The 24,308-nt window shown below is 39.0% G+C and overlaps 1 protein-coding gene across 2 annotated transcripts in view; it reads left to right on the top strand.

The window, feature by feature from the left end:
• The window catches only part of NWD2 (NACHT and WD repeat domain containing 2), a 52,597-nt gene extending 32,632 nt beyond the window's left edge, over nucleotides 1-19,965 (top strand). Inside the window, exons 1-5 of one of the 2 annotated variants that reach the window (XM_066185591.1) lie at nucleotides 907-948; nucleotides 9,957-10,160; nucleotides 11,757-11,901; nucleotides 12,210-12,799; nucleotides 14,320-19,965. In XM_066185591.1, coding sequence (XP_066041688.1) covers nucleotides 10,023-10,160; nucleotides 11,757-11,901; nucleotides 12,210-12,799; nucleotides 14,320-18,255 — 4,809 coding nt within the window. In that variant the 5' untranslated portion in view covers nucleotides 907-948; nucleotides 9,957-10,022 and the 3' untranslated portion in view covers nucleotides 18,256-19,965. Of the gene's footprint in view, nucleotides 1-906; nucleotides 949-9,956; nucleotides 10,161-11,756; nucleotides 11,902-12,209; nucleotides 12,800-14,319 lie in introns of those variants that run through there. The other variant, XM_066185590.1, reaches the window with a different exon arrangement.
• Nucleotides 19,966-24,308: the final 4,343 nt, after the last annotated feature.

Here is a 24,308-nt window from a genome sequence, read left to right on the forward strand (position 1 = left end):
ACTCCTTCTCAGCTGCTGCAGCTTTGGAGGTTACTACAGACTAGATGCCTCTGTCAATCCCTTAAGTGTCTTATTCAGCCCTTTTTGCCTTGCTCAAATTTAGCTCAATCTAAGCTTTTTGCCTCACCGTTTAACACATAAATACCATCCCAAAATGGGAATGTAGAAACTAAGCTGCCTTTCTGATAAATACAAGAAAGAGAATATTTCACAGGAAATAAAGATATGGCCCTTTGCATGCAAAGTATACCAAAGAGGGCAGTAAGAATGTGGAGGAGTGCCAGCTTTTAACTCCAGGGTTTGGTGTCCAGAAGCCAGTGCCCTGTCCTCTCAGCTGACTTCACTGATAGGCTCAGAGTATCTCCTTCCTTTCTGACTCCATGGTACCTGTGTCCCTGAATACTCAGGAAGGCACATTAAACAGCAGTGGTAGGAGAAGCTTTTCCCCATTAGCTAAACTTTACGTGTGAGATGCAAGACAGGGTTTCAGATCACAATTCTTTCTGGCTTGGATGAGTGCTGTGATTATTTTACAAAGCAGGAAAGGTTACACCACCATGCCTTCCTCTATAAGACAATATTGATCTCCTTGCTGTTTCCAAGAAAGATGCATTCCCCATTCTCTGCAAGAAGGGTAGTGATTTCCACAGACAAGGTTATTGACTTCAGTCTGGGCTATGTGCTACAGTCTTTTATTAAACCTAACCGATTTGATTTGTTTTTCTACCCAGCTCCACTCTTGTCAAGTGTTACAGGACCTGTCAGAGAGTTGACAGAAATCTGGACTGCAGCAGGAGTTACCTGCAAAGTCCCAAGCTTTATGTGAAAGGAAAAATATACGTGCCTGTCAAGAAATCTCACGTGCAATTTCAAAAATAGAGAAAAGAGAGAAAAACACATTTGTTTGGAGAATCAGAGTGAGTGAGCACCTCAGATCTTTAGGCAGAGGTAGGCAAAATCTCCAGTCCTTCTTCTATGCTATCTTTATTTGCTGACCTCTTCCCTAATTATATCCTTTTTGACTGATTTTCTCACCTGCATCTATGCTCAGGCTGATCAAAGACACAGTAATGGTAATCAATGAAGGAAAAGGGAACAAAATGAAATTGGTGCTGCATGATGCTGTAGAAGACAGGGAGATTGTGGAGGAAGACCTGCCTGAGTTCCCTCGCCCCTGAGGTCCAGCCCTGGCTAGCTATGGACCTTGGGGGGAAATCTGGGCTAGGACAAAGATAAAAAAGACAAAAAGGCGTTCTTAATCCTCATGGGAAACAGTCCCACAGCTTTAATATAGAACCTACACCTTAATGTCCAGGAGGAAAAAGAGGGCAAGACCCCCTGTGCAGGGGTTTTACACCCTAGGGAAGAGGGGGAGGGGAGGGGGTCTGTTGACCGATGGGAGCTGACCCCGGGGCAGAGGAGATACAGGCCGTATCAGGTGAAGAGAGGGTGCAAAGGTACCTGGGAAAGAATAACCAAAAACACCTAGTGCAAAATGAACTGACTACTTAGTGCAATACTACATCAGCCATTGATGCTTTCTCAGCCAGGAGAAAGGAGAATTCTGACAAAGCAAACTGTATCAGGGAAAGTAGGTCATGAGTTTCTTCTGAGGAAGCACATTCACTCTGTATGATAGACTGGTAGCTCCTACACACTACGTCCTGAGAAATTACTCATCCTTATTTCATACCTCCCTACCACTAGGGAAAAGCTTTGAGATTTAAAAATACTGCACTGTGGGTGAAGTTCAGAGTTGAGAGAATTGGCTCATTTACAACCAGATTTGGCTGCTCTCTTTAATTTTCTGAAAGACAGGTCAAGCATCAAGAAACTCCAACATCATGTTCTTCTCTTCTACACCTTTTATGTCAAGAACTGTACTCACAGAAAAAAACACTTCAGCACTTTCACCTCATCCTTCCAGTCCCAATTGCAGTCCTTTTTCTTACAAAGTAGTTCAACAGTCCTTCTTGTTTTTCATGGAACTGAAACCAAGACCTGTCTCAAGTTTCTGAAACTCACATAGGCCTCCTGGGGTACTTCTGCAGTTGGCTCCAGGGAAGAGAGAAATCAGGGGATGGTTCTGTGAAACAACACTCTGCAATATTTCTCAGGCCAAGGAACATAAATATATATCCAGGCAGGTGGAAAAACAACTCTCAGTACAGAAATGTCTTTATTATGCCTTCAGTTTCCTATTTGCTTCAGCCAGTTCAATTAAAAATTGTATTTCTTGTGTTTTCTCCAGTCAGATGAAGTTCTAAAATTAATTCTATTTATTCACAGCTTCAACCTATGGAGAAAAAGCAAATGAAAATGTTTGATAGTGCTCTATGGTATAATTTTTCCCTTAAAAATTAAAAAGGACAAGCAGTGTAAAATAACAGTTCTATAGCTGCTGATACATAAATACACATCTTTTCCATATCAAAATAGAAATACTCAAAATAAAATGCTTATTTTGCAAGCTATCATTAGCCTCATTTTATGGATAGGCAGTCTGAGTCAGTGGCAAAAGTATCAGGAATTTACAAGTTTCTATACTGAGATGTAGTAAAAATGGAAAGAAGATTTAAGAGATCTGCAGCAGCTCTAATGTTCTGTCTGATAAGCTACACTGCCTTACAACTCTTGCCACACAGCAAGAATGCTGCTCTAAAATTTCGACACTTTGACCTGTTCATCTCAGGAATCAAAAATTATGACATTTTTGTGCTTTTTTCATATTTTTAATTTCTAGCGGTAGTATTTTTGGGAGACTTAGTACCAATGCAACAAAACTTTTTTCCTTTGATAGGCAATAAGGGCCATCACATGTATTTATTTATTGGTAGGACATTCTTCCTGTGTTTCTATCATGAGGTCCTGACACTGCACCTCATTGGAGCTAGAAGTACAATAAAAAGGACTAGAGGCAGTTAATTCCTGGGAACATCTCCTGGGCACCAGCTACTCTGGAACACCAGCTTCCTAAAACATGGCTTAGTTTAAGCATAGTATTACAGCTTTCTTCAGCTTGATTTCAGTTTCCAGTACAATGGCTTGGAGTTTGCCCTAACAAGCAATTAACATGTATATTCCATTGAGGTAAATTGAAGTAAATATACTTTTCTGGCTTTAGTTCTGATGATTCACTATTGTTTAGCCATTAGCATTTTTGCTTTGAATTTGAAATGAGTTGGCTATTGTTCCCTCAAGTTATGAAAAACAAATAAAATAGGACATTCTTTTCTGTTTGTTTTTTGGTAGTAACTTCTGGGTTTCAAGGCCTGGCAGGCAGGGACCCAGCTAATCTTGTTACTTTAATTTTCTTTTTTTTCCCCAAAAGTATGTCTGGCTGCACCTGCACATTTTATATCACATAAGTGATTTCAACAGGATACTGTTAGAACAGAGTTATCATATACTTGCAAGAAACCAGAAAGAGCTATAGTTGTGCTAAATTTCTTAGGATGGGATGTTAAATAAAAGGCCCTTAAAAATTGGTATCCTGACCATTTGTTTCAGATTTTCAAGTTGTGGATTATATTTGGTTCTATCAGTTAAGCCCACATTTCTGCAGACAAGGAGGGTAAATATGCTGACCTGTTACAATTTTGTGTGCCTTCCTTAACTTGAATGGCTTCCCACACAGGTTTGCATGTGCAAATGCACTGTCTTACCACCTCCAAATTCAATATGAAAGACAAGATGTAGAATGTAGCCAGCATCCATGTAAAAAGTAAGATTTTAAAACAATGGAGCATTTCTTGGAGTTATGCTGAAGTGATTCTGTCTCCACGTATACAAATATAGCAACTGACAGAAATTGGTGGGTATTGGAATCTGATTACAGTAAGTATGCTTTTTAGAAAAAATATTTGGATGAAATCTGAGGTCTTTTAAGCCTGGTGCTAAATGTAAATTTTATTTATAAATTTTATTTATATTTTTTAATTATAAATCAGTATTTGACTTTTATCATTGTGTCTCTTGTCTATAGATGTCTGTTCGACTACATAGTAACATACCTTTTATCAGCTAACATGTATGTGAACATCCCATTAAGCAGTAGAGAAGTAAATGTATTTGTCTAAGAAAAAAAGGCTATTTGACTGAAATATCTGGCTTTAAAGAGGAAAAAAGGTTTTATTTCATAAGAAAGATTTTACTAAAAAAGGGAGGAAGCCTAGAAGCAAAGGCTGTGAAAGCAGGGAGTTAGGTCTAACCCCAGGATAAAGAGAAGGCAATGAATAGTAAGTGACCATAGGGGACAGAGGGATCCAGAGGACTTTGTAGCCCTTGTTAGTCATGCAAACTGTGGAAAGATAACATTTATGTTTCTGTTGCAGTTTGTATTCAGTTGCTTATACAATGCTGTGAGATTGCTTGCAGAGAAAGGAGCTGCAGTAGCAGGGCCTTTGATGTGTGACTGTTACCCCATCAGTCACGCTCTGAAGCTGATGAGTAGGGTTTATACCTGGTGACCACAGACTTCTTCTAGTTCAGGGGAGGTTTTGGAACAGGGCTTTTGCATCATGGGTGTGCTTTGTTATTACATGCTTTACTCCAGGTGGTTGCCCAAGAGCTACACCAGATTTCTGTGTGAGGCCTCCTGCTGAGGCATGGCATGATCCAGACGGCAATCCACTGCTCTCCTGGAATGGTAGGAGGACACCTCTGGGGCATCAGTAAGACCAGCTTTTCCCAACCCCTGACAGCAGATGAACTTAATACCCCATGGTGTTTGAAAAGCATTTAAATCCCTCCAATATTCAGCCCACAGTGTGAAGCATTGAGCACCTCTTCAATAACGTGAGATACTCATTCTCCTAATGGAGCTGTTCTACTTTGAATAAGTGATCTTAGTTTAGGCTTATATTAATTTAGCAGGCTGGAATGTGACTCACTCAGGACCTCATCACAAGGGGTCAAGGCTTTCCTCCTTCACTAGTCAGCAGTTTCTGTAAGAAGGACAGAGCTGAGAATTAGGAAAAACAGCTCCTACTATGTGGTTATGACTAACCATTGCACACCTGTCCCAGCTCTGAATCCCGGTGCAGGCTTAATTCCCTGCACTTAATTCCTGTGGCACATGGGGACAGTAATACTTCCTAATTCCTCGTGGATCTTACAAAACCAAATTGTTTAAGGAGTGCTTAGTCCCGTACACAAGGAAGTATATTAAGTTTAAAAATTAACTGTGTTTAGATTTAATTCTTTCAAAGATGATTTCTTGGATGCTTCTTCTTCAAAAAGCTGGCAATCCAGGACTGCTCTGAGAAGAGGCAGAAGAGGCATATGTATGCACTTCAGTGTCGCATGTCTTCACAAAGACCAAGAAATAGGACTGATTTTAATTAGCCCAGCAAAAGATCATTGGATCAGATCTCTGTTGGCAAAATGGCAAAAAGATTTGTTGCTCTTCAGCTGACAAGTACCTGAAACCACTCCATAAAACATTACAAATCTGACTTCTCAAATGGCTTCATTTGCAGATGTCAGTATAGAATTTAAAAAAAAAAAAAAAGATTAATAAAACCAATCAGTAATTAATATCATTTGCTGTTATTTGACAGCTGTTTTTTATTAAAATTACCACCAACTATCTTAGCTGGCATTAAATGTATCTAAAATTTCAGCATGTTCTGGTTTAATATAACGTGTGGCATCAGAATTCATTAATATTTTAGTGATGATGATGAACTAATATGACATGCCATGTGAATCCCTCATATCTCAAGATCAAATCTGAATCTTCTTTGTGTCTTCTTTTTGGTCATTGTTGTGACTGCGTCTACAATTTTAATATCTTTCCATACCTAGAATATTAGAATGAAAAATATTTCCCATCTTATAGACAGTAGTTTTTTAACCTTCATTTAACAGTGATTTCAGCCTCAGGCTCAACAAAGCATCCTTGATGGGAACCCCAGTGGACGCGGCTCTGAGCAGCTTTGTCTGTTGGAAGGTGTCCCTGCCCAAGGCTGGGGACGCGGAAGTAAATGATCTTTGAGGTCTCTCCCAACCCAACCCGTTCTGTGATTGTGTGAAAGCCAACAAGGCTACTGCTGAGGTTGCTCTGTGTTAATTCTGTAAAGTTTTGTTAGACACCAATGGTTGCTGAGGGTTTTATGTTCTGTCAGCCTGGTCGTTTTATACCGTTCAATCACCTTCAGTCTAATGAGACTTTAATTTGTTGTTTTACTATTAAAGGAAAATGACTCATCAGGTGGGAGATCTTGGTTCACGAGTCTGCATATAAAACTGTCTCTTGATAGTGAACACAGCATAAACATTACTGTTCCCTTTAAAAATAATTCCCTATAATAATCATCAAAATGCTGCGATGTTGTTATCACAAATTGAAGTTTTAGGTTCTCACTGTAGAGTACTATAATATATTTCAGAAGGATATGAAATAATGGTAATTCTTACTTACACACTAAGTATGAAACAACATGAATATTGTGAGAAATTATATTTACTTTCAATCCTGTTGCTTCATTTTTCCTTATTTTTCTAAGAAGAAATCTACATTTACTTGAATGTATAGGGAAATGGAGATGGGGCAGATATTCCCAGAGGCTGCTGCAAGCCTCTGACACAGATGCAGTTCAGACACCGAAGCTCCTGAAGGAAGAATACAGTTCAGAGCTTCTCACTGAGGCCTCTAAGGTTTGAGTTGTTTTGTGGTACCCTGATAGATTGCACTTACACAGATGTAGTCAGGATTTAGCCAGAATGACACCAAAAGAATGAAGGGAAGGAGGTGCTTCAAGCCTCACCTCTAACGTGGGAAGATGTAGTTTTCACAGCCTGTTCCTGCAAATGCACCCATGCTAAGGCTGTCACACAGCCTTAGAAATAAATTGTGTATTAAAATTCCAGCAAATACACATAGTCTGTTTATACCCCTTAGTCTTTTTTTAATTTATTAGTGCCACTGCTAATGGAAAACATGCAGTGCATCTAGAGGAAGGTTCATTTGGGTGAAGAAATGTTCCCCAGGAACCTGGTGTGTTTATGTGGTGTTACCCACCATTTGAGCATTAGTTTCTCAGTAGAAAACGGCTGCAGTTACTCAGCATGCCTCCTGCTCCCAGCCTGAGATGTGACACCACAGTCCTTCAGAAAACCAGTGTTAGTCACTTTTGTACTCTCCAGAAAAATGAAGAGTTTTGTTTCAATGCCTCCATTAAAAGGCCACTAAAACTAGGTTGTAGCTTGAGGTCTGTCTGAAGTTACCAGAAAGCACAGGAATGACTCCATGAAGAGTTTTCTACCTCATAGTGTTTTCTACCAGAATATTCTTCAAATGACTACACTGAGTCGGGTACTAATACCAGAACCTCAGGTAACTTCTTTTAGGACTATAACAGGAACACAGATGCAGCGCAGAACTCTGAATGATACACCTGCTTAGCACTGTATTTAGGGTTTGCTGGATCATGTCAAAATTCCTTTTTATTGTGTTTTGCTCAAGTAGTCAGGAGGATAATCCCTAATACAAGATTATTTACATAATGTCTTTTGCAATGACATGAGATGAGAGGTATAAAAGAAGTCTTGTCTTTTCATTTTAAAGTAAAACCAGTCATTATTTAACTATAGTACAGTGGAGAGAGAACAGCATAAACTGTACCAGAGAAGCAGAAAAGTACACAAAATTGTTCCAAAACAAATTTAGTTGATTAAATGCAGTACATTAAAATCAGACATAATAATGTTGACATTTTAGTATTGTTAATGAAGGGCCCAACTATTCATCTTTGCTCAGGCAACTGTCTATTGAATCCACTGGACTTATATTCAGGAAAAGTGTAGCCTAATGAATTTTAAGTAATAATTTCTATACAAGGTAAAAGCTCCTCTGAGAGAAATTTATGAGATTTCTATGTCAGCCTGAATGTGAAGAGGCTTACCAATTCGTAATGATATAAATTATTAACCTCACTTGAATGAAAAAGGAAAATAATACTATATTTTGTTTAACCTTTGCAGCTTCAGAACTCCAAAATTACAGGGTTCTATGAATAGATCAGAACAGTAAAAGCTTCAAAATTTTCCCCAGCTATCTCATTATATGAAGCAACATAACCCTCTCTGAGGGGAGCTACTAGCTGGAATGATTACAAATCAAAAATAAATTTAGATTATAGAAATACTGGATCATTTTATTTCATTAAATTATTAATACATTATTAATAAATTATATTTAATTTATTATTAATATAGTTCTAGTTGCTAAACACATTCATTCCATTCTCCTGACTCATTGACATGTACCCTGAATGGAGCAGTGGTAGAATCTGAATGGGCAGCCAGGAAAACTCAACTTTCCCCTAATGCCTCTGTGTTGGAGAAGCTTCTTGAAGGATTTGGATGCTGTGACTTGTCAGAAACTGGATCCTGAGCTATATGAACTATCACAATTCCTACATTCATTTGCTTCTTCTGAGCAGTAGACAGACATTGACTTGTTCCTGTTTCACCAGCTCTTCTGTCAGTGCTCCTCTTTGGAGGATGCCAACTGCTTGTCATCAGAGCCAGCATGGTAGTTCATAAGATCTCCCTGGCTTGCTCCAGGCAAAAATCAGCCAGGTTAGTTTACACAATGTCCAGTGTGGTCTGAGCTAACTGGTTTTCCCTGGAAGGATTAAGCAGTGTTCGTGCACTGCTCTGATGTCTGCGCTGGGGCTGCAGCATCTGGCATGGTGAGCCACTGGAGTACCGTGTGACAACATAGCCGGGTTCAGCAAAGTGTCCTGCTGCTTTGTGCTTTTATAATCAGTGAAACAGGCTTCATCGTCATCAGTTACTGATTTTCAGGGTGTTCTTCTGCTAGAAGAGTTTAAAACAGCTTCTCATTATGACGAGTGGTTTAAAAATAATGAATATTTAGATATTATTTACAAACATGCTCATTTACATTTTTAGGGCACTAATATATTTGCATTAGCACTACTTTACTAAGAGATCTTTCTGATTCAAATCAAGATTGTGATACTGTTGGTTCCTCTCCATGTTAAGTATTCCTTCTCATTAAAGCAAGGTCTTTACTGAATACATTTTAAATGAGGAAAGAATTTTTAAAAATCAAATTTTGAATTTAGTAAGAATTCTCACTGACTTCTGTGGACCAAGTATTTAATGCAGAATTGACTTGATGATCAAAAATTTGAAAAAAAATTGCCAAAAGATTGCAGCAATTTCCTATAACACTATCATCTATGAAGTTGTAGGACATTACAATCATATTTTTACAAAATTTTTAGAAAAATCTTTACAGGCACTCAACTACAGAAGTAAATTTCTTTTAAAAGAGTTTATTTAGAGCACCACAACCAGTATTTTAATCCTCATTTTTTAAAGGGAAATGTCTCCTGTGGCCCAGTTTCAGAACTGACTTCCACAAACTTTTACCTTTATGCAGAGATACTGAAATTTGGTTTGATCAATTTGTGCTCTGTATTTGTTCCTTCCTTACCCCACTGTTCATTCAGTGGACAGCTGCTGAGGCAAAGACGACAAGAATAGAAGACAGCAAAGCAGCTTGTGGTTCTGCAACACTGATCCTTGCTGGTATAAGCCACAATTTCAATTTGCTTTTGTATGTGAGGATATTCTCAACCTGTGACTAACGGAACTCAGTAATACATGAGTCAGTACTGTGCTAAGTATGTAGGATATTTTTTAATTATTTCTTTTGAATGCCTTTGTATTTTTACTCTAGTTAGTACTATGAGAGAAAATACAGCTACTTGAAATTTTCTAAGTCATAGTAGTAAAATACAGCTGAGTACAGTACCCTTAACTGTAATTCCTGTCACACAGTATCTGTTTCCCTTCCTAGTAATTTCAAAATCAATACACTACTACCAGACTTACTTTTAGGGAATTCAGACCCTGAGGATGCTTCATGCATAATGAAAAAGAAAAATTTCATCCCTACTTTTTCTGTAAATACATAGGGCCTATTGGGAGAGAAGTATGGGAACATCAGAATACCGGGGGAAGTTGAGTCAGCAGAATTTGAAATGATCCTGGATGCTGCTGTAGAGGCCAAGCTAGAGACAAGGATTTTAGAAGAGTGGTACTGCAGGGATGAGAACGCAGTGCCGCCAGCATATTACCTCAGACCAAAATCAGAAATGCTGAAGAACTACCAGAATACGGTAAGTCATGGTCACCTACTCACAAAATTTCCCATTACGGTGGCAGGCAGTCCCCAAGGCCAGGCAGTTAGTGTTGTCTTTGAATTAGGTTCTACAGATCTGTCCACACCTGAACAGCTGCTGCTGTGGTGCTCCTTTCCCGTACATGGTGAAGAGCAGCTGCCACACACCAAGGAACACGACTCCTGCATTGATGCGCTCTCTGCTAGCCAGAGCAAGTGACCTTGAGTCGTCTGTGACCTGTTAGGGCTAGTGGGTTAGTTGTACAGATTGCCCTTCCCTGATGTTGTAGGCTGTTCTCACAGGCTCTTCTGCTTCGTACTGTGCATTTGCTAGATTTCAATGAACAGGACTTGCAGAGGAAATACACATTTTCCCTTCTATCCCCATAGAAGAAAACTCTCACAAGTGCTTAGCACTCTCCTGAGTCAGATATAACACTTTTAACTTGTTAACTGTATTCTAACATAAGATTTTTGAACCCTCTTAATCATCATTTTTAAAGCAGGCATTTGTCTTTCATTGATGACAATAAAAACTATATATATTTCTCAGGGCTCAGTTCTGCCCTCCTACACATCCTGTATGTACCCAAGGACATATTTTAGTGTACAAAAATGAAGTCCATAAAATATGCACTTCATTTTGAGTGCATATTGCATTATTGGGGTTTTTTCTTATTAAATCTTTGTACTTTTCCTGAAGCTACTGGCTGACACGGGACTAAGTAAAAGATGTTCATAACTTAAATGACTTAATGTTCATAACTTAAAGTAACTTTAAAAATATGTTCAGAATTTAAAGCTGCAATGTAGATGTAACATAACTTAAAGATGTAACACAGAGTTACATCTCATAAACATACAGAAAGTCATAAAAGATACTCAGCTCTATCAAGAAAGAGTTGCTAGGAATTTATCCTGGAGATTCCACACTCTGAGAAAACTGGGAACCCCTGAAATATTTCATCAGCAGTAAATAAAACCTAGCTGCTTTAGAGAAAGAACCAGCATGGCATTTGTAAGATACCATCTGAAAGGATTAGTGAATTTGTATTAGAGTTCTTCTCTGATGACAGTTAAGACTAGTGTTACTATAGCAGTGAATGAATGAATGTAATGTGACATATAATCCTGTATTTTTAAAATATGGTAGCTAATATAAGGCACCTAATTACAGGTACCAGGAACCTCATTTTCAGTTTTGAGATCCAAGTTTAAATTATTATCATTATTACATCTCATTAAAGGAGCGATAATTTTAGCAGTATTGCTGCTGCTTTATTATCATTATTTCTGGCTTGGTTCTCAAAACCCTCTTTCTATAAAGGTGTTATTGGCCTTATTCTTGAAAAATATTACATTAGCTGCCTACACTAGGGATTTAGAAAATACTCCAAGGAGCTAACTTAAAATTCTAAAATGGAATACAATATGATCATCTGCAGTATAAAATGTTTAACTTTTATTTATTTTTGTTAGTGTATATGTTTCTCTGTTACCATGTTATTTTTGGCCTTGAATATTAGACTTCTACTTTCTGAAGTTGTATATGTATGTATTACACCTACCTTTTAACTATGGATATTTTTGAAAGATGGAATCTTCTTCAAATTCTATGAATGAGAACAAATGGCAAGATATATCAGAAGAGATTAAGAAGATTTTTAAGACTGCTGTGAAATTGCTGTATGAGAAAGGAAAAATGAAACACAGCCAAGCAAAGAGATATCTTTCCTCTGGTAAAGTTCACACTAACAATTTCCATGTCTTCATTTATTGTCTTTTCTGTCAACCTTTCCACAAACATGAAAATATATTTCTGTTGGCATTTCTCATATAACTAAAGGGGAAAAAAGAAGGTTTGTTGTGCTTGCTTGAGACTAAAACCCCTAAAAAAGCATCCAGCAAATTCTCTGTGTTTGTTTTTTTTCTGTTTTTTTACAAAGAACAAATGCAATCGAGTCTGCCTGTTGGGGGTAGGTCATGTTCTTCAACTGTTTATAAAGAAAAGTTGACAGAGACTCTTGTGTTCTCTTTTCATCCCCAGCTATTGAAGATGAACTTGATTTTGCCTTGGGTAAACAAACACCAGCTTTCCTAAAAAAGTGTGTTTGCTACATCCGGAAAATTGCCAACATTGAGCGTTTCGTTAAAATTCCAGAGATGGGAAAATACATGGATGTGGTACATAAAGCTGGGAAGTTTCTACGAGATCCTGAAGCACATGAGAAACTGATCAAGCTCAGGGATGAATTCATTCCAACCATTGTCGCATCATCCAATCTGAGAGTGTACACATCCGTCACCCACTGTGACATGAAACTGGGTTACTCCCAAGAAGTGGAGAGCCATTACATTGAAGGACTTGGTAAACAGTTCTATGAAGACATGATTGATATAATCCAAGCTACAGTGCAGCAGAATTTTGATACAGAGACAGACATGCTGTATGATGAAGTTCTTCAACACTCATCGCTATGTAAAACATACTCCACTTTTTATGAATATAGATGTGAGGCATTAAGCATAGTTCACAAATATGTTTTACCTAGAAAAATAGGACACATTAACCCTCTTATCATTTATGGAGGACCGTGCACAGGGAAGACGCTTTTGTTAGCTGAAGCAGCAAAAAAGGTAAATAAGTACCTTACATACTAAGGTCAGGTTGACAGCGTTCCTGTGTGTAAAGGCCAACTTAGTTTAATTCTTTCTTTTCTCAACAGATCTATCAGCCCTCCATATATAAAATAAAAATAATAACATGTATATTCAGCATATTATTGTACACATTTGCAGAAAAACACTACTTTTCAGTAATAATGTATCTGTATCATGTGCTTAGCCAAAACAAATACAGTTTATCAAAGCCCCTAGAAATCTAATAGGAATCAATATATTTTGAATTAACAATGTATTTTTAGAATGATCTCTTTCCTTCTTGTTCCTTTGAGGCCCTATGAATCCACAACCACCTAAACATCTTATTCTGGTTTTAGTCTTAAATGCAGTATGTCTTTCCAAGTCATGCTATCTCATGTTGTCATTAGAAATTATTCCAGAATTATTCTAGTACACTGGCTACAAATCAATATGTAATAAGCTGCAAAAATACCCATACTTACTTATCTGGCGTATGCTGTTTAAGTCATTGAGCTGAGTACTACAGGGAAATGAATGAAACACTTTGTGCAAGGCAGGACAAGGTGCAGAAAAAGACTAAGCTGGCATCACCAGACCTAATTCTGCAGATGACAATCACAACTTTGAGTTCCTGGCAGGGTGGTCAGAGAATTCAGCATAGTGAGCTGGGAAACAGCCATATCAGCCAGAAGGAAATGAAGAAGAGAACAATACTGTTTTAAATCCCTGTGTCTACTTCCTGTGGAATCACATTAGCTGCATATGTGAAATGGGGATTTGCAACTCAAGATCTCGTTTCATATCTGAGTACATAAGTCAGCCTACAGACTCTGGTGCTGTTTTTCTTTTAAAATATTGTAATAACATAAAGTGAGGTGAAGAGATGTGTTAGCCTGCACAGTCTGGGAAGATTTAAAGAAGTTACATTCCTCATTGGCTTGAAGTACTCTAACCAAAAAAACTTCAAGAGATAGGTATTTTTTCCTTTTTGTGCCAGTATTTTAGAGTCGAAGTCACAGCTACACCCAGGCAAAGTGTAATTCTATGAGCCAGGGATTAAAGTAACCAGCCAGTTAAGGGCAGTCTGTACTCTGATCTGTGTCCTCTAGAGACATGTCTTTATACTCAGTCAGAATCAATGCTAAACAGGTTTAGGTGGCAGGCTAGTGTGCCTGACCAAGGATGACATTGTGTAGTGTCTAAGGAAGTTTATTTGTAAGAGACTCTATCTACTTACTTTCAGAGGTGAGACCCAGATTTTGTGAAGAGTACCCTGGGATATATGGAGTACATTCTACTCATGTCCCCTTTGATGTAAGCCTTTTTGTTCTAAACAAAGATGATATATGACTTGAATTTCATTCAGTGCACCCACCTTGAACTCTGCCAGTGACAGCATTTCTATTCACCCAGCAATATTTTTAAATGTTTATTCATACATAGACTATCACTATTTATAAACTCTGTTACTGTGCTTCATTGAGATGTAAACTAAATTATGCTCTACATTCTAGGCCTATTCCTGGTTGCAAGAAGAGATGGGACCAGATTCTGACCCCGTAGTAGTTATAAGATTTTTGGGATCCACTGAAACAAGTACAGATCTGAAGAATATACTTCAAAGCATTTGTGAACAACTAGCAGTCAACTATCGTTGCCTCATACAAAGTTACCCAAAAAAGATTCATGATCTTCGGGACTTGTTCATAAATCTCTTGAATGAGTCTTCATTTCACAGGCCACTGGTGATTATATTTGATGCTTTAGAACAGCTAACAGATAGTGATGATGGTAGGAAGCTCTGGTGGCTTCCCATTCACCTTCCACGTTCAGTACGGATAATTTTGTCAACACTGCCAAACAAGCATGGGATCCTGCAAAAATTGAGGTGCCTTATTCATGAAGAAAGTAACTATATTGAATTGACTGCAAGGGACAGAAAGATGTGTAGTCAAGTACTGAAACATCAGCTGCTGCGAGTTAAAAGGAAAGTAACATCAGGGCAACAAATCTATGTCAATGAGGCATTCTCCAAGTGCACGCTGCCTATGTTTGTGAATTTAACCTTCAGAGAGGTCAGGCACTGGAGATCTCATAAGGATGTGGATGAGTCCTCCCTCTGTGTTACTGTCCACGAAAGCATAGAGCAGTTGTTTTGGTCACTGGAAAACAAGTGTGGGTCAAGACTATTGTCAAGAGCACTTGGCTACATCACTATGTCCAAATCTGGCCTGAGTGAAATGGAACTGGAGGATATTTTAGCCCTTGACAACAGTGTTATGTATGAACTGAATGAGAGAGTCAGAGAGAGTAAGCCATTGAGAATTCCATATATATACATTGCAAGACTTAAGGAGGGCTTACAGGGGTATTTAATAGAGCGACAGGTGAAAAATGTAACACTGCTTCTTTGGGCAAATAGGCACTTGCAGCTAATTGCCCAGAAATTGTACCTGCACAATGAAGAAGACTTGCGTGAAATGCACACAGTCATGGCGGAGTATTTCCTTGGTGTTTGGTCAGGTGGACGAAGAAAACCTTTTTACAGCAATGACCAATATCTGAGCAGTTGTCCTGACCGTGACAGTAGAGGCCTGAATGAGGATGAAAAGCACGGCATGGATCAGGCTGCTTTTGACAGGCAGGCACCAGATCAGCCATGGGTCTTTCAGTGTAACCCATTGGAACCTGACATATTTTTTATTAATCACAGAAAAATGACAGAGCTTATTCATCACTTAACAAGATGTGGAAGAACTGATGATCTTCTGTACGGAGTCATCATGAACTTCAGCTGGCTGTACACCATGATTAGAATAGGGCAGTTTGATAAAGCACTTTCTGACATAGAACTGGCTTACACTTACTCTCAAGAAAAGGAGCTGAAATTCCTGGCCAGTACCCTCCGCAGTATAAAGTTCAAAGTAGTAAAATACCCAGGTTCACTCTCTGCTGAATTGCAGCAGAGACTTCTCCCAGTAGTGAGTTCATTGCCCAAACTCAGACATCTCCTCCTAGAATGTGACAAGGATGGACCCAAGTACTGCTCTATCGTCCCTTTGCATTCCTCAATGGATGTGACTTACAGCCCCGAGCGCCTGCCACTGTCATCCAGCTGCATGCACGTCATTGAGATTTTGCCTACATTTAATCCCAGCAAAATTATTGCTGCTTTAGAAAATGGCTCCATTAGCACTTGGGATGTAGAAACCCGCCAGTTACTAAGGCAAATTACAACATCTCCGTCTGTTATCTTAGGGATGAAGCTTACTAGTGATGAAAAGTATCTTGTAGTAGCTACAACAAACAACACTCTTTTGATATATGATAACATAAATTCCTGTCTTCTGTCTGAGGTGGAAATTAAGGGGTCAAAACACTGTGGAATTGCAGGGGACTCCAGTTTTATAAATGGATTTACATTATCAGTCAACCATGCGCTTGCTTGGCTGGAGGCCAGTAAAGATGTTACTGTAATAGATCTGCTTTATGGTTGGCCTCTCTATCACTTCCACTGCTGGTACGAAGTGACCTGTGTGCAGTGTTCTCCAGATGGAGTTTATGCATTCTGCGGGCAGTATTTGAACACCGCAACCATTTTCCACTTGGGCAGTGGAGAGAAGCTGACCACCGTGACCTCTGAATTTTCAAGTGGATTTGTGAAATTCCTTCTCATTTTGGACACAGCCCAAGAAATGGTGATGGTGGACAGTGAGGGTAGCCTCTCTGTTTGGAATACAGAGGAAATTGCAAAACCCCAGCTTACAGATGACTTTGACTGCAGAAGAGAAGACAGCGAAGTTGTCAGCATAGAGCTTTCTGAAGACCAAAGTGCAATTTTAATTTGTAAGGCTCTCAGCATTGAACTTCTTGACACTCATGTGTGGAAGGTGGCTGAAAAGTTTAGAGCTAAACACAATGAGCGCTTTATATCTGCCGTATTGTCCAAAAATGGCAACTGTATAATTGCTTCAATGGAAAATACCTCAGCCATTTTTGTTTGGAGAAGAGATACTGGACAGTGTATGGCAAGCTTACAAGAAATCTCAGGAACTATAGTCAGGCTAATTAAATCAAATCATCACAACATGCTGCTATCCTTATCCACCAGTGGTGTCCTTTCTATCTGGGATATAGACATCATAACTGCTATGTCCAATATTGACAAATCTGGCAAACCCATCCAAAGACTGGTGTTGCCAGCCAGAGGTGAATTAATATACACATTGGACGGATCAGATTCTGTCCATAAGTGGAACTTCAGCACTGGATTTATTGAAGCTGTGTTCAAGCATGAAGGTATTGTTGAAAACTGTGTACTGACCTCTTCTGGAGAGATAATGGTTACATCAGATGATAAATGCAGCCAGTATGTATGGCACACAGTTAGCGGTGAAAATATCTTTCGCATTAATGGACAAAAGATCTCAGAGCTAATGATTACTCACAATGATCAGTTTGTAGTCTCTCTCTGTGAGCAGAATGCATCCAGAGTTTGGCGACTGGCTACAGGACATAGAGTTTGCAATATTTTAGTTGCCTTAGAGAATGCATTTATAACAACTGCAAATACTTTTGTAGTTGGAATGGCAAAGAACAAAGTGTTGGCAGTGAGTCTCTGGACAGGCAGTATAACAAAGAAGTTCTGCTGTGATGATGGTGCAAGCATTGTGGATATTAAGTTGATACCAGACTGCCCAGATATTATAGTATTTATAACATCTACTGAAACTGTGAACATCTGGAGCCTAACAGAGGAAGTCATCTGTAGACGCGTACAATTGCCTACCAATTTCTTAAAAAAATTGGAAGACTTTGAAATATCTCCAAATGGGAAGCTAGGAATTATAACCCGTGGTGATGAGAACATCAACGTGCTTGATTTATACAGCGGAAAACTTCGTGTGGTTCACGCTCCAGGTGTCATCTGGCGGCAGAGGCTGTCTCGTGATGGCCGCTACCTGGTGTACATTTGTTGTCGCGGGGAAGAAGATGATGACAATGGTGCAGTCTCTAGTTTAATTGTAATGAGGCTAGCAGATGGCAAAAACATCGGTGCCTGTTCTCTTTATAAAACTCCCACTTTTCTTGCACTCTCACAGAGACATTTAAACATTATTATTGGATTTGATGATGGAAGTATAGGTACTTACACTGTAGTGGATCGAGTTGATGCTGCACTGAAAATCAAAATTGCTACTTCAAACAGCCGTCAGATTTTCAACAACGCAACACAAGTGATTAGGCCAAAGTGTCACAATTATAGTTTCAAAGTGACTGCAGACTGCATTTGGAGGGAATCAACGGAAGTATTTGCAAGGGATAGCCCCATTACAGTCACAGAGGCTGAGGTGAGTGAATCAACACCAACCAAAAGACACAGCTACTGCTATGAGAAAGTGTGCTCAGCCATAGATTGCAGAGGACACAGTTTTGCATCTGACAACTGAGTAACCATTTGGATGAGCTTATCTGAATAGTACACTTGCTTAGGTATGTCTTCTGAATTAATGTAAAAATCAGTGCATTTCTTGGAAGACAGATAGAAACAGCAGAGGGCAGACCAGCTGTTTTCTCCTGTCTTAGATTTCTGTAAACATACAAGCAAACATAAAGTAAATGGGCTGCAGGGGTTTTTTTTTTTTTAATTTCAGAATACAAGATTTAGTCCAGAATTTCACCAGGGCCTTGATTAAAAATTTCTAGCAATACTATCAAAATTTTTATGCTATTACAGAAGTTAGGTGATCATATCTGTGGTTGACAGACTGTTTTAACTAGAACTAAAGCTCTAAGTGATTGGTGAGAAGTCAGACCACTATTTTGTATTCCAAGTCACCTAGATGGGTCTATAACTAACAGTCAACTTTATACCCACTTGCAAAAATGTGTTTTTCTGCTTGATGGTGCAATGACAAGATGTCACCTGCCAACCTGGAACACTTGATACATTCCATCAACATTTTAAAAATACTTACTTTTATTTTCTTTTTAATTGGAATTAATCTTTGGGCTGAAAGGAGTAGGTGCCAGTCAGCTGCTAACATGTCAACATGTGAGGCAACAAGTATTTGTTCGCCTTAATGAGCAGAATGAAAGCTTTTTTTCTTTTAATTGCATGCAGGGATTTCAGGTTTCTGTATTGTGATAAAAATTATAAAAGTCATAAGTTTTAAAGGAAGTATAGGGATTGGGGTTTTATTTTTGGTTTGGGGAAATGTTGCGTCTTCATAGTATGTATTAGTGCAGGTCAGAATGAAAATTTTTCAAAGAGAAGGGGCATAACTGATGAACACTTAAAGACATTATTTATGTTAAAAGGTTGCTGTCCATTTTGTTGTAAGAAAGTCTAAAGTATCTCCTATGTCTCCAGATTAATCCTGGTAGTTTTCAGACATGTCATGTATTAGTCCTTATAACATTTGCCTTAGTATTGTTTCTGTTCTTTCCCATTATAAATACAGATCAAATGACCAAACACTCTGGGACTGTTTGTGTATCTGCTGAAATATTTCACTAAATGTAAAGGCTGTCCAGAGGTCCTTTCCTAGTCCAGTTTGTAATGGGTTTTTCTTATTTTCACATAAATACAAGCGTCACTTTCTGCTTTAGAAACTGTTCTGAGCCTTTTGTACAGTTTTACCAGTTTCAAGGGAGAAATTGTGAAATAATGAAATATGCTGGGAAAAAAAAAATCACATTTTCCTAAGTAAAAATATATACTGGACAATATCTGAAAGGATAAGAAAATTTTCCCCTACTTGCGTATCTTAAAGGTGGCATACTGGTGGAAATATTTTCAAATTATTTAAACAGAATAATCTTATTTTTAAAATCAGAATTCCATGTCACAAATTTCCAAGAAATGAATGCTAAGCTAGAACTTAATGTAGTGTGTGAATGTTCAATGTACAAGCCAATATAGTATATTAAGTGACTTGAATGATTTTTTCCTAACTGGTTTGCAACAATAGATCATATTGAATGTTTTTATGTAAACTTTGTATTGTTGGGAAAACCTACCCAATCAGAGATTTATATTTTCATAAATGTCAAATTTAGTTAAATTTTGTTACAGAGTTGTTAAATTAGAAATCTATTGCAGTCTTCAAAAAAATATACAGTCTTGTGTATGCATTGTTTGTACTAATAAACTATGGAAGCAGACTTGTGTGTGTCCCTTAATTTCATGGAAATTCCACTCTGGTAGAGGGACCTGCAGCTTCCTTTGGCCTGTACATAAATATTTTTAAGGACAGTATTGATAAGCAAAAATTCCAGTGTTTTTCCCATTGCAGCTAACTAAATCAAGCTTTCAAAATACAATGAGATTTGCAAAATAAAATCCCAAAACCACCATGTTAGATGATGTTTATGACTAGATTGCATACTGACAGTATGCAAATCAACAGACATGAAGGCTTTTGTGACCATCCCAGTAAAAAGACAAAAAAAGAGGACCTGAAACCCCACACCCATTCAGCGTGAAGCTATGGGAAGAGGCTGTGGGCACCACAGTCCCCAGGATTCTGTCCCAAAGGTAGGCAATTTCCACCTTCTTTCAGACATGGTGCATGACTTGTGCATTTGTGCCCTGAACTCCCCGTCCAACAACTGTGTAATATTGCAAAGTTAGTTCTTTCATTATCTTGGAAGAGTAAAATACATCCTCTATCTGCCAGGAGAGTGGCTGCTTTTGGTAGTAATGGAGTATAATGTAATCACAGAACCATAGAATAAATATTCTGAGTTGGGAGGGACCCCCATGGATCATCAAGTGCAACTCTTAGCCTTGCACAGGACACCCCTAGGAATCACACCTTGTGCCTAACCTATCTCATTCAGCTTGCCAGCTTTCTGAATCAATTTCTCAGGGGTCAGACTCCTCACATTGAGCCTATACAGCAGACACAGGGTTCTGAATGGCTTCAGACTGCTGGTACCTGCTACTGCCAAGAGTGACTGCTCCACCTGCTCCACAGCCCTTCACAAATCTGTCCCCAAGTACGTGTATCCAGTGGTACTGAGACAAAGTATTTTCTCCAATAATGAGCCATCGAAATACCAAGCGCTGTTCTACTCCTACACAGGAATAGTGCAATTTATTTTTTGTTAATGAGCACTATTTACATCTCTAGAACAAAGCTTTTTTTTCATTTATCTTTTAGATAAAGTGCATCTATAAACAAGCTCAGATGGGGTCTGTATTTTCTGACACAGAAGATTCTTGGAATAGGCTGTAGCTGCAAGAAAGCTTTAACAGGGAATTAGCCGGAAATTCTTTGGCAGACAAAGGTAAGCCGGAGGTCAGCTAGAAAAAATATTTTTATCAGTCATTTCCTTTGCACCACAGCTGGGGAATGCATGGCCCGTGACTTCATTTCAAACAGCCGGTGGCCATTCGACTTTTTTTCACATTATTATCAGATAACATCAAAATGTGGGTTAACATGTAGCCTGGAAAAGTTTGCTTTCAGAAGGCATTCAGGTTTCAGTGACTCCTCAGCCCTGATTTCTTCGTGATGCACACTCAAGCCCTTTACTTGCGGAAACAGAAGTTTTAGCCATTTTCCAGTGAGAATTTAAAGCAAATATTCAATGCTGAAATGGTGTTTGTATGCAGAGAGGACTGTTCCAGCTCAAAATCCTGAGAGTTTGCTCTTTGACAAAAACTATAAATCTGTCTGTATGATATGTCATAAAATGGGTCTTCTGGGGCACTTCCATAAAGCTTTTAAAAACAATCTGCATTGTTTCATTTTGTTGATTAAAGATTTAAAAATACCTGTTTTAATATAAATATTAAAACTGCCAAAGGACAGGCTTCTGAAATCTATTTTTATTTCTTCTATTTTTTTTTTTATTTCTAATCTATTTTTATTTCTTCTTCATACTTTTTTTTAAAATGCGCTTTTTTGAATATAATCATAAAACTTATCATGCAGTCATCCAGGTGTGGACTAGGGCCTCTGGATTGGTTTCATTAACAATGGTTTTTACTAAGAACCATTATAAAGTATTTATGCTACAAATATAACCTATTTCAGGTTCTTGTAGCCTATTATGGACATTACTCAATATTTCTTCCTAGATCACCACATGGCTGCAGGGAGACCAGTGAGCTACATTTTTTCCTGTGGTTTACTGCCTGGTTACAGAACACCATGCTTTGCATTTTGGAGGTAGTCTCCTGACTTTTATGACATAAACTGATGCTCTCAGTGTAGGTCTAATTCATAATCTTAATTCTCAATTTCAACAGGAAGGTCAAAGGCTGCAGGAATAGTCATCACGATCATTCAAAAGGCAGGATGAGGCATTTTGTCATGTGTTTCTCCAGGAGGGGCAGTTTGAACCATCACCCTTCTGTGAAAAAGGGTCATTCACTATCAAGGACAAGCTATATACAGTGCTCAATTCTCTTGAAAGCAGAGGGCAATAAGCAGAAGAGTGTGAGGGAATGTTTCCAGTCCATTATAACATGCTTGCAAAATCACACGTTTCCCCAAGTGACTGTTAAAATCTGCCCCTACCAAGCTCCTGTCATCCCAGACCTATGCCGCCCCTGCATGCCAGGATGGGTGAAGCTCCCATCCCGACTCAGCAAAGCCCCTGATGTGTTCCCAGCCATGTGTTCTCCATTTGCAGCACCTGCTCTTTTGGTGGTAGCTCACTGGTCTCCTCTCCAGCCTCAGCAGGGAATATACAAAAATGGATTTAAGGCGTGTTCACATGTTCCCACTGCCAGAGCTTTCACCACATAATACTGTATAAATAAAATCATCTGCCTGCTCTCCTACTACATCTCTCATTACACATGCATTTCAGTGCATGTGAGAAAGCTTCTAGACTAAAATAGATTCTAGTTAGCATATTTAAAGTGTAATACACAGAATTGCAAGGTGAGAGATGAAGCAAAAATCCAGACATGCTGTAGCACAAATGAAAACAGAACATTCCCAAAGCAACTGGATAGTTTGCTGCCATTTGTCTACATGATCCCATTTCTTGCTAGTAAATTGCCCAGCACTTCCCACTGAAATATCACACTGACAATCGCATATGAAGTCATAAAGTTAGCCTTTTAGGCTGCAATTTATCGAGGCAGCCTTCCATCTCAGCAGGAATATTCTCCAGAAAACCTCAGCCAAAACAGTCGACTAAGGTACCAGAATGAGATTAGAAGGAAAAGAGGATTTCTGAAGGTTGAATGTCTCAACTACTTTTCCTTTGAAAAAGTGTCACACCCGTGTTTTTGAACAAGCACTGTGGATTGATGAGACAACTGATCATTTCCTGCAGGACACATCTGTGGAAACCTGTCAGGCAATCACCCAAAAAGATCCCAGCAGTTCACGCATACTCACGGAAAAGGTTTTTATGAAGCACAGCACGGCTGGGATTGCAGGGGCTGGGGCAGAACTTCTCTACTACAACAGAAATACCGGGTGTTAGTTGGAGAAATCTCAAGAATGAACAGACTGTGGAATAACAAAAAGTACAGCAGCTATGGAGGGTGTCTGAAAAGGATGCCAAGCATCAGGAGAAGGGGGAAGGCAGCCTCACTGTTAGCTTTGAGTGGCCTCCCGGCTTAAAACGCAGCTTTTGGACCGGGACATTTCTCGGCCCATTTTCTGTTAGACCACCTCATTCGCCCAGTAGCCGCAATTACAATGGCAAAATACCACAGGCAAAATACCGCAGAGCTGGCCATGGGGTGACCTCCGGCTGGGCAGGGCCATAAGCCCGGTCCTGTGCACAGGGCTGCTCACAGCTGCAGATCCATGCTGCAGAGGTAGCCCTAAACTGTCATCTCCCACCTCCCTCACCTTCTCTCACATCTTGGGGATAGGTTAGGCTGGCAATTCTTTATTTACTGACCAGAGAGCCTTTGGAGAGTTTAGCGAAGGTCTTGTACTAAGAAACTTCCTGGTTCTTGAAGTCCATTTTCAGCTAAAACTAATCATTTGCAGGAGAAAAATATTTAAAATGTGCCAAAGACCTGTTGCAGAGCTTTGCAGCACGCTAGCTCATAGCCTGAAAGTGATGCTTTGTCTTCACGTTATGACATAGTTGTCTGCTTAAAATAAGAATATCTAAAGCAGCTTTTATTAATTTCTTTGCTGGCACATGACGTTTCGCCCCCTAGTTGTGCTGGATCCTGCGGCGGGAGGCGCATCCGAGTCCCTGCTCCCGGGCACGGGACCTGCCTGCCCCAGCCCACTGCTGACGTGAGTTTGACAGTCTCAACTTCAGCTCACTGCAGGGGAAGTGCAACAGGACAAACCAAATCCCTGGATTTTAATCCAGCACCCTCCTTCCACAGGGAAGGTGAGGGTGCAATCCCTGCAAGGCAGGGAGGCAACTGTAAATCCGGCATTATTTAGAGTGAGATACAGCAGCCAAACTTCATGTTAGTGCTTCAGTGAGGCTTTACAGCACAAAAAAAAAAAAAAAAAAAAAAAAAAAAAAAAAAAAAAAAAAAAAAAAAAAAAATTAGTTG

The sequence above is a fragment of the Chamaea fasciata genome, unplaced genomic scaffold (assembly GCF_029207755.1).
Source record: "Chamaea fasciata isolate MVZ Bird 193981 ecotype frontalis unplaced genomic scaffold, bChaFas1.0.hap1 SCAF_6, whole genome shotgun sequence".
NCBI classification, from domain to species: Eukaryota; Metazoa; Chordata; class Aves; order Passeriformes; family Sylviidae; genus Chamaea; species Chamaea fasciata.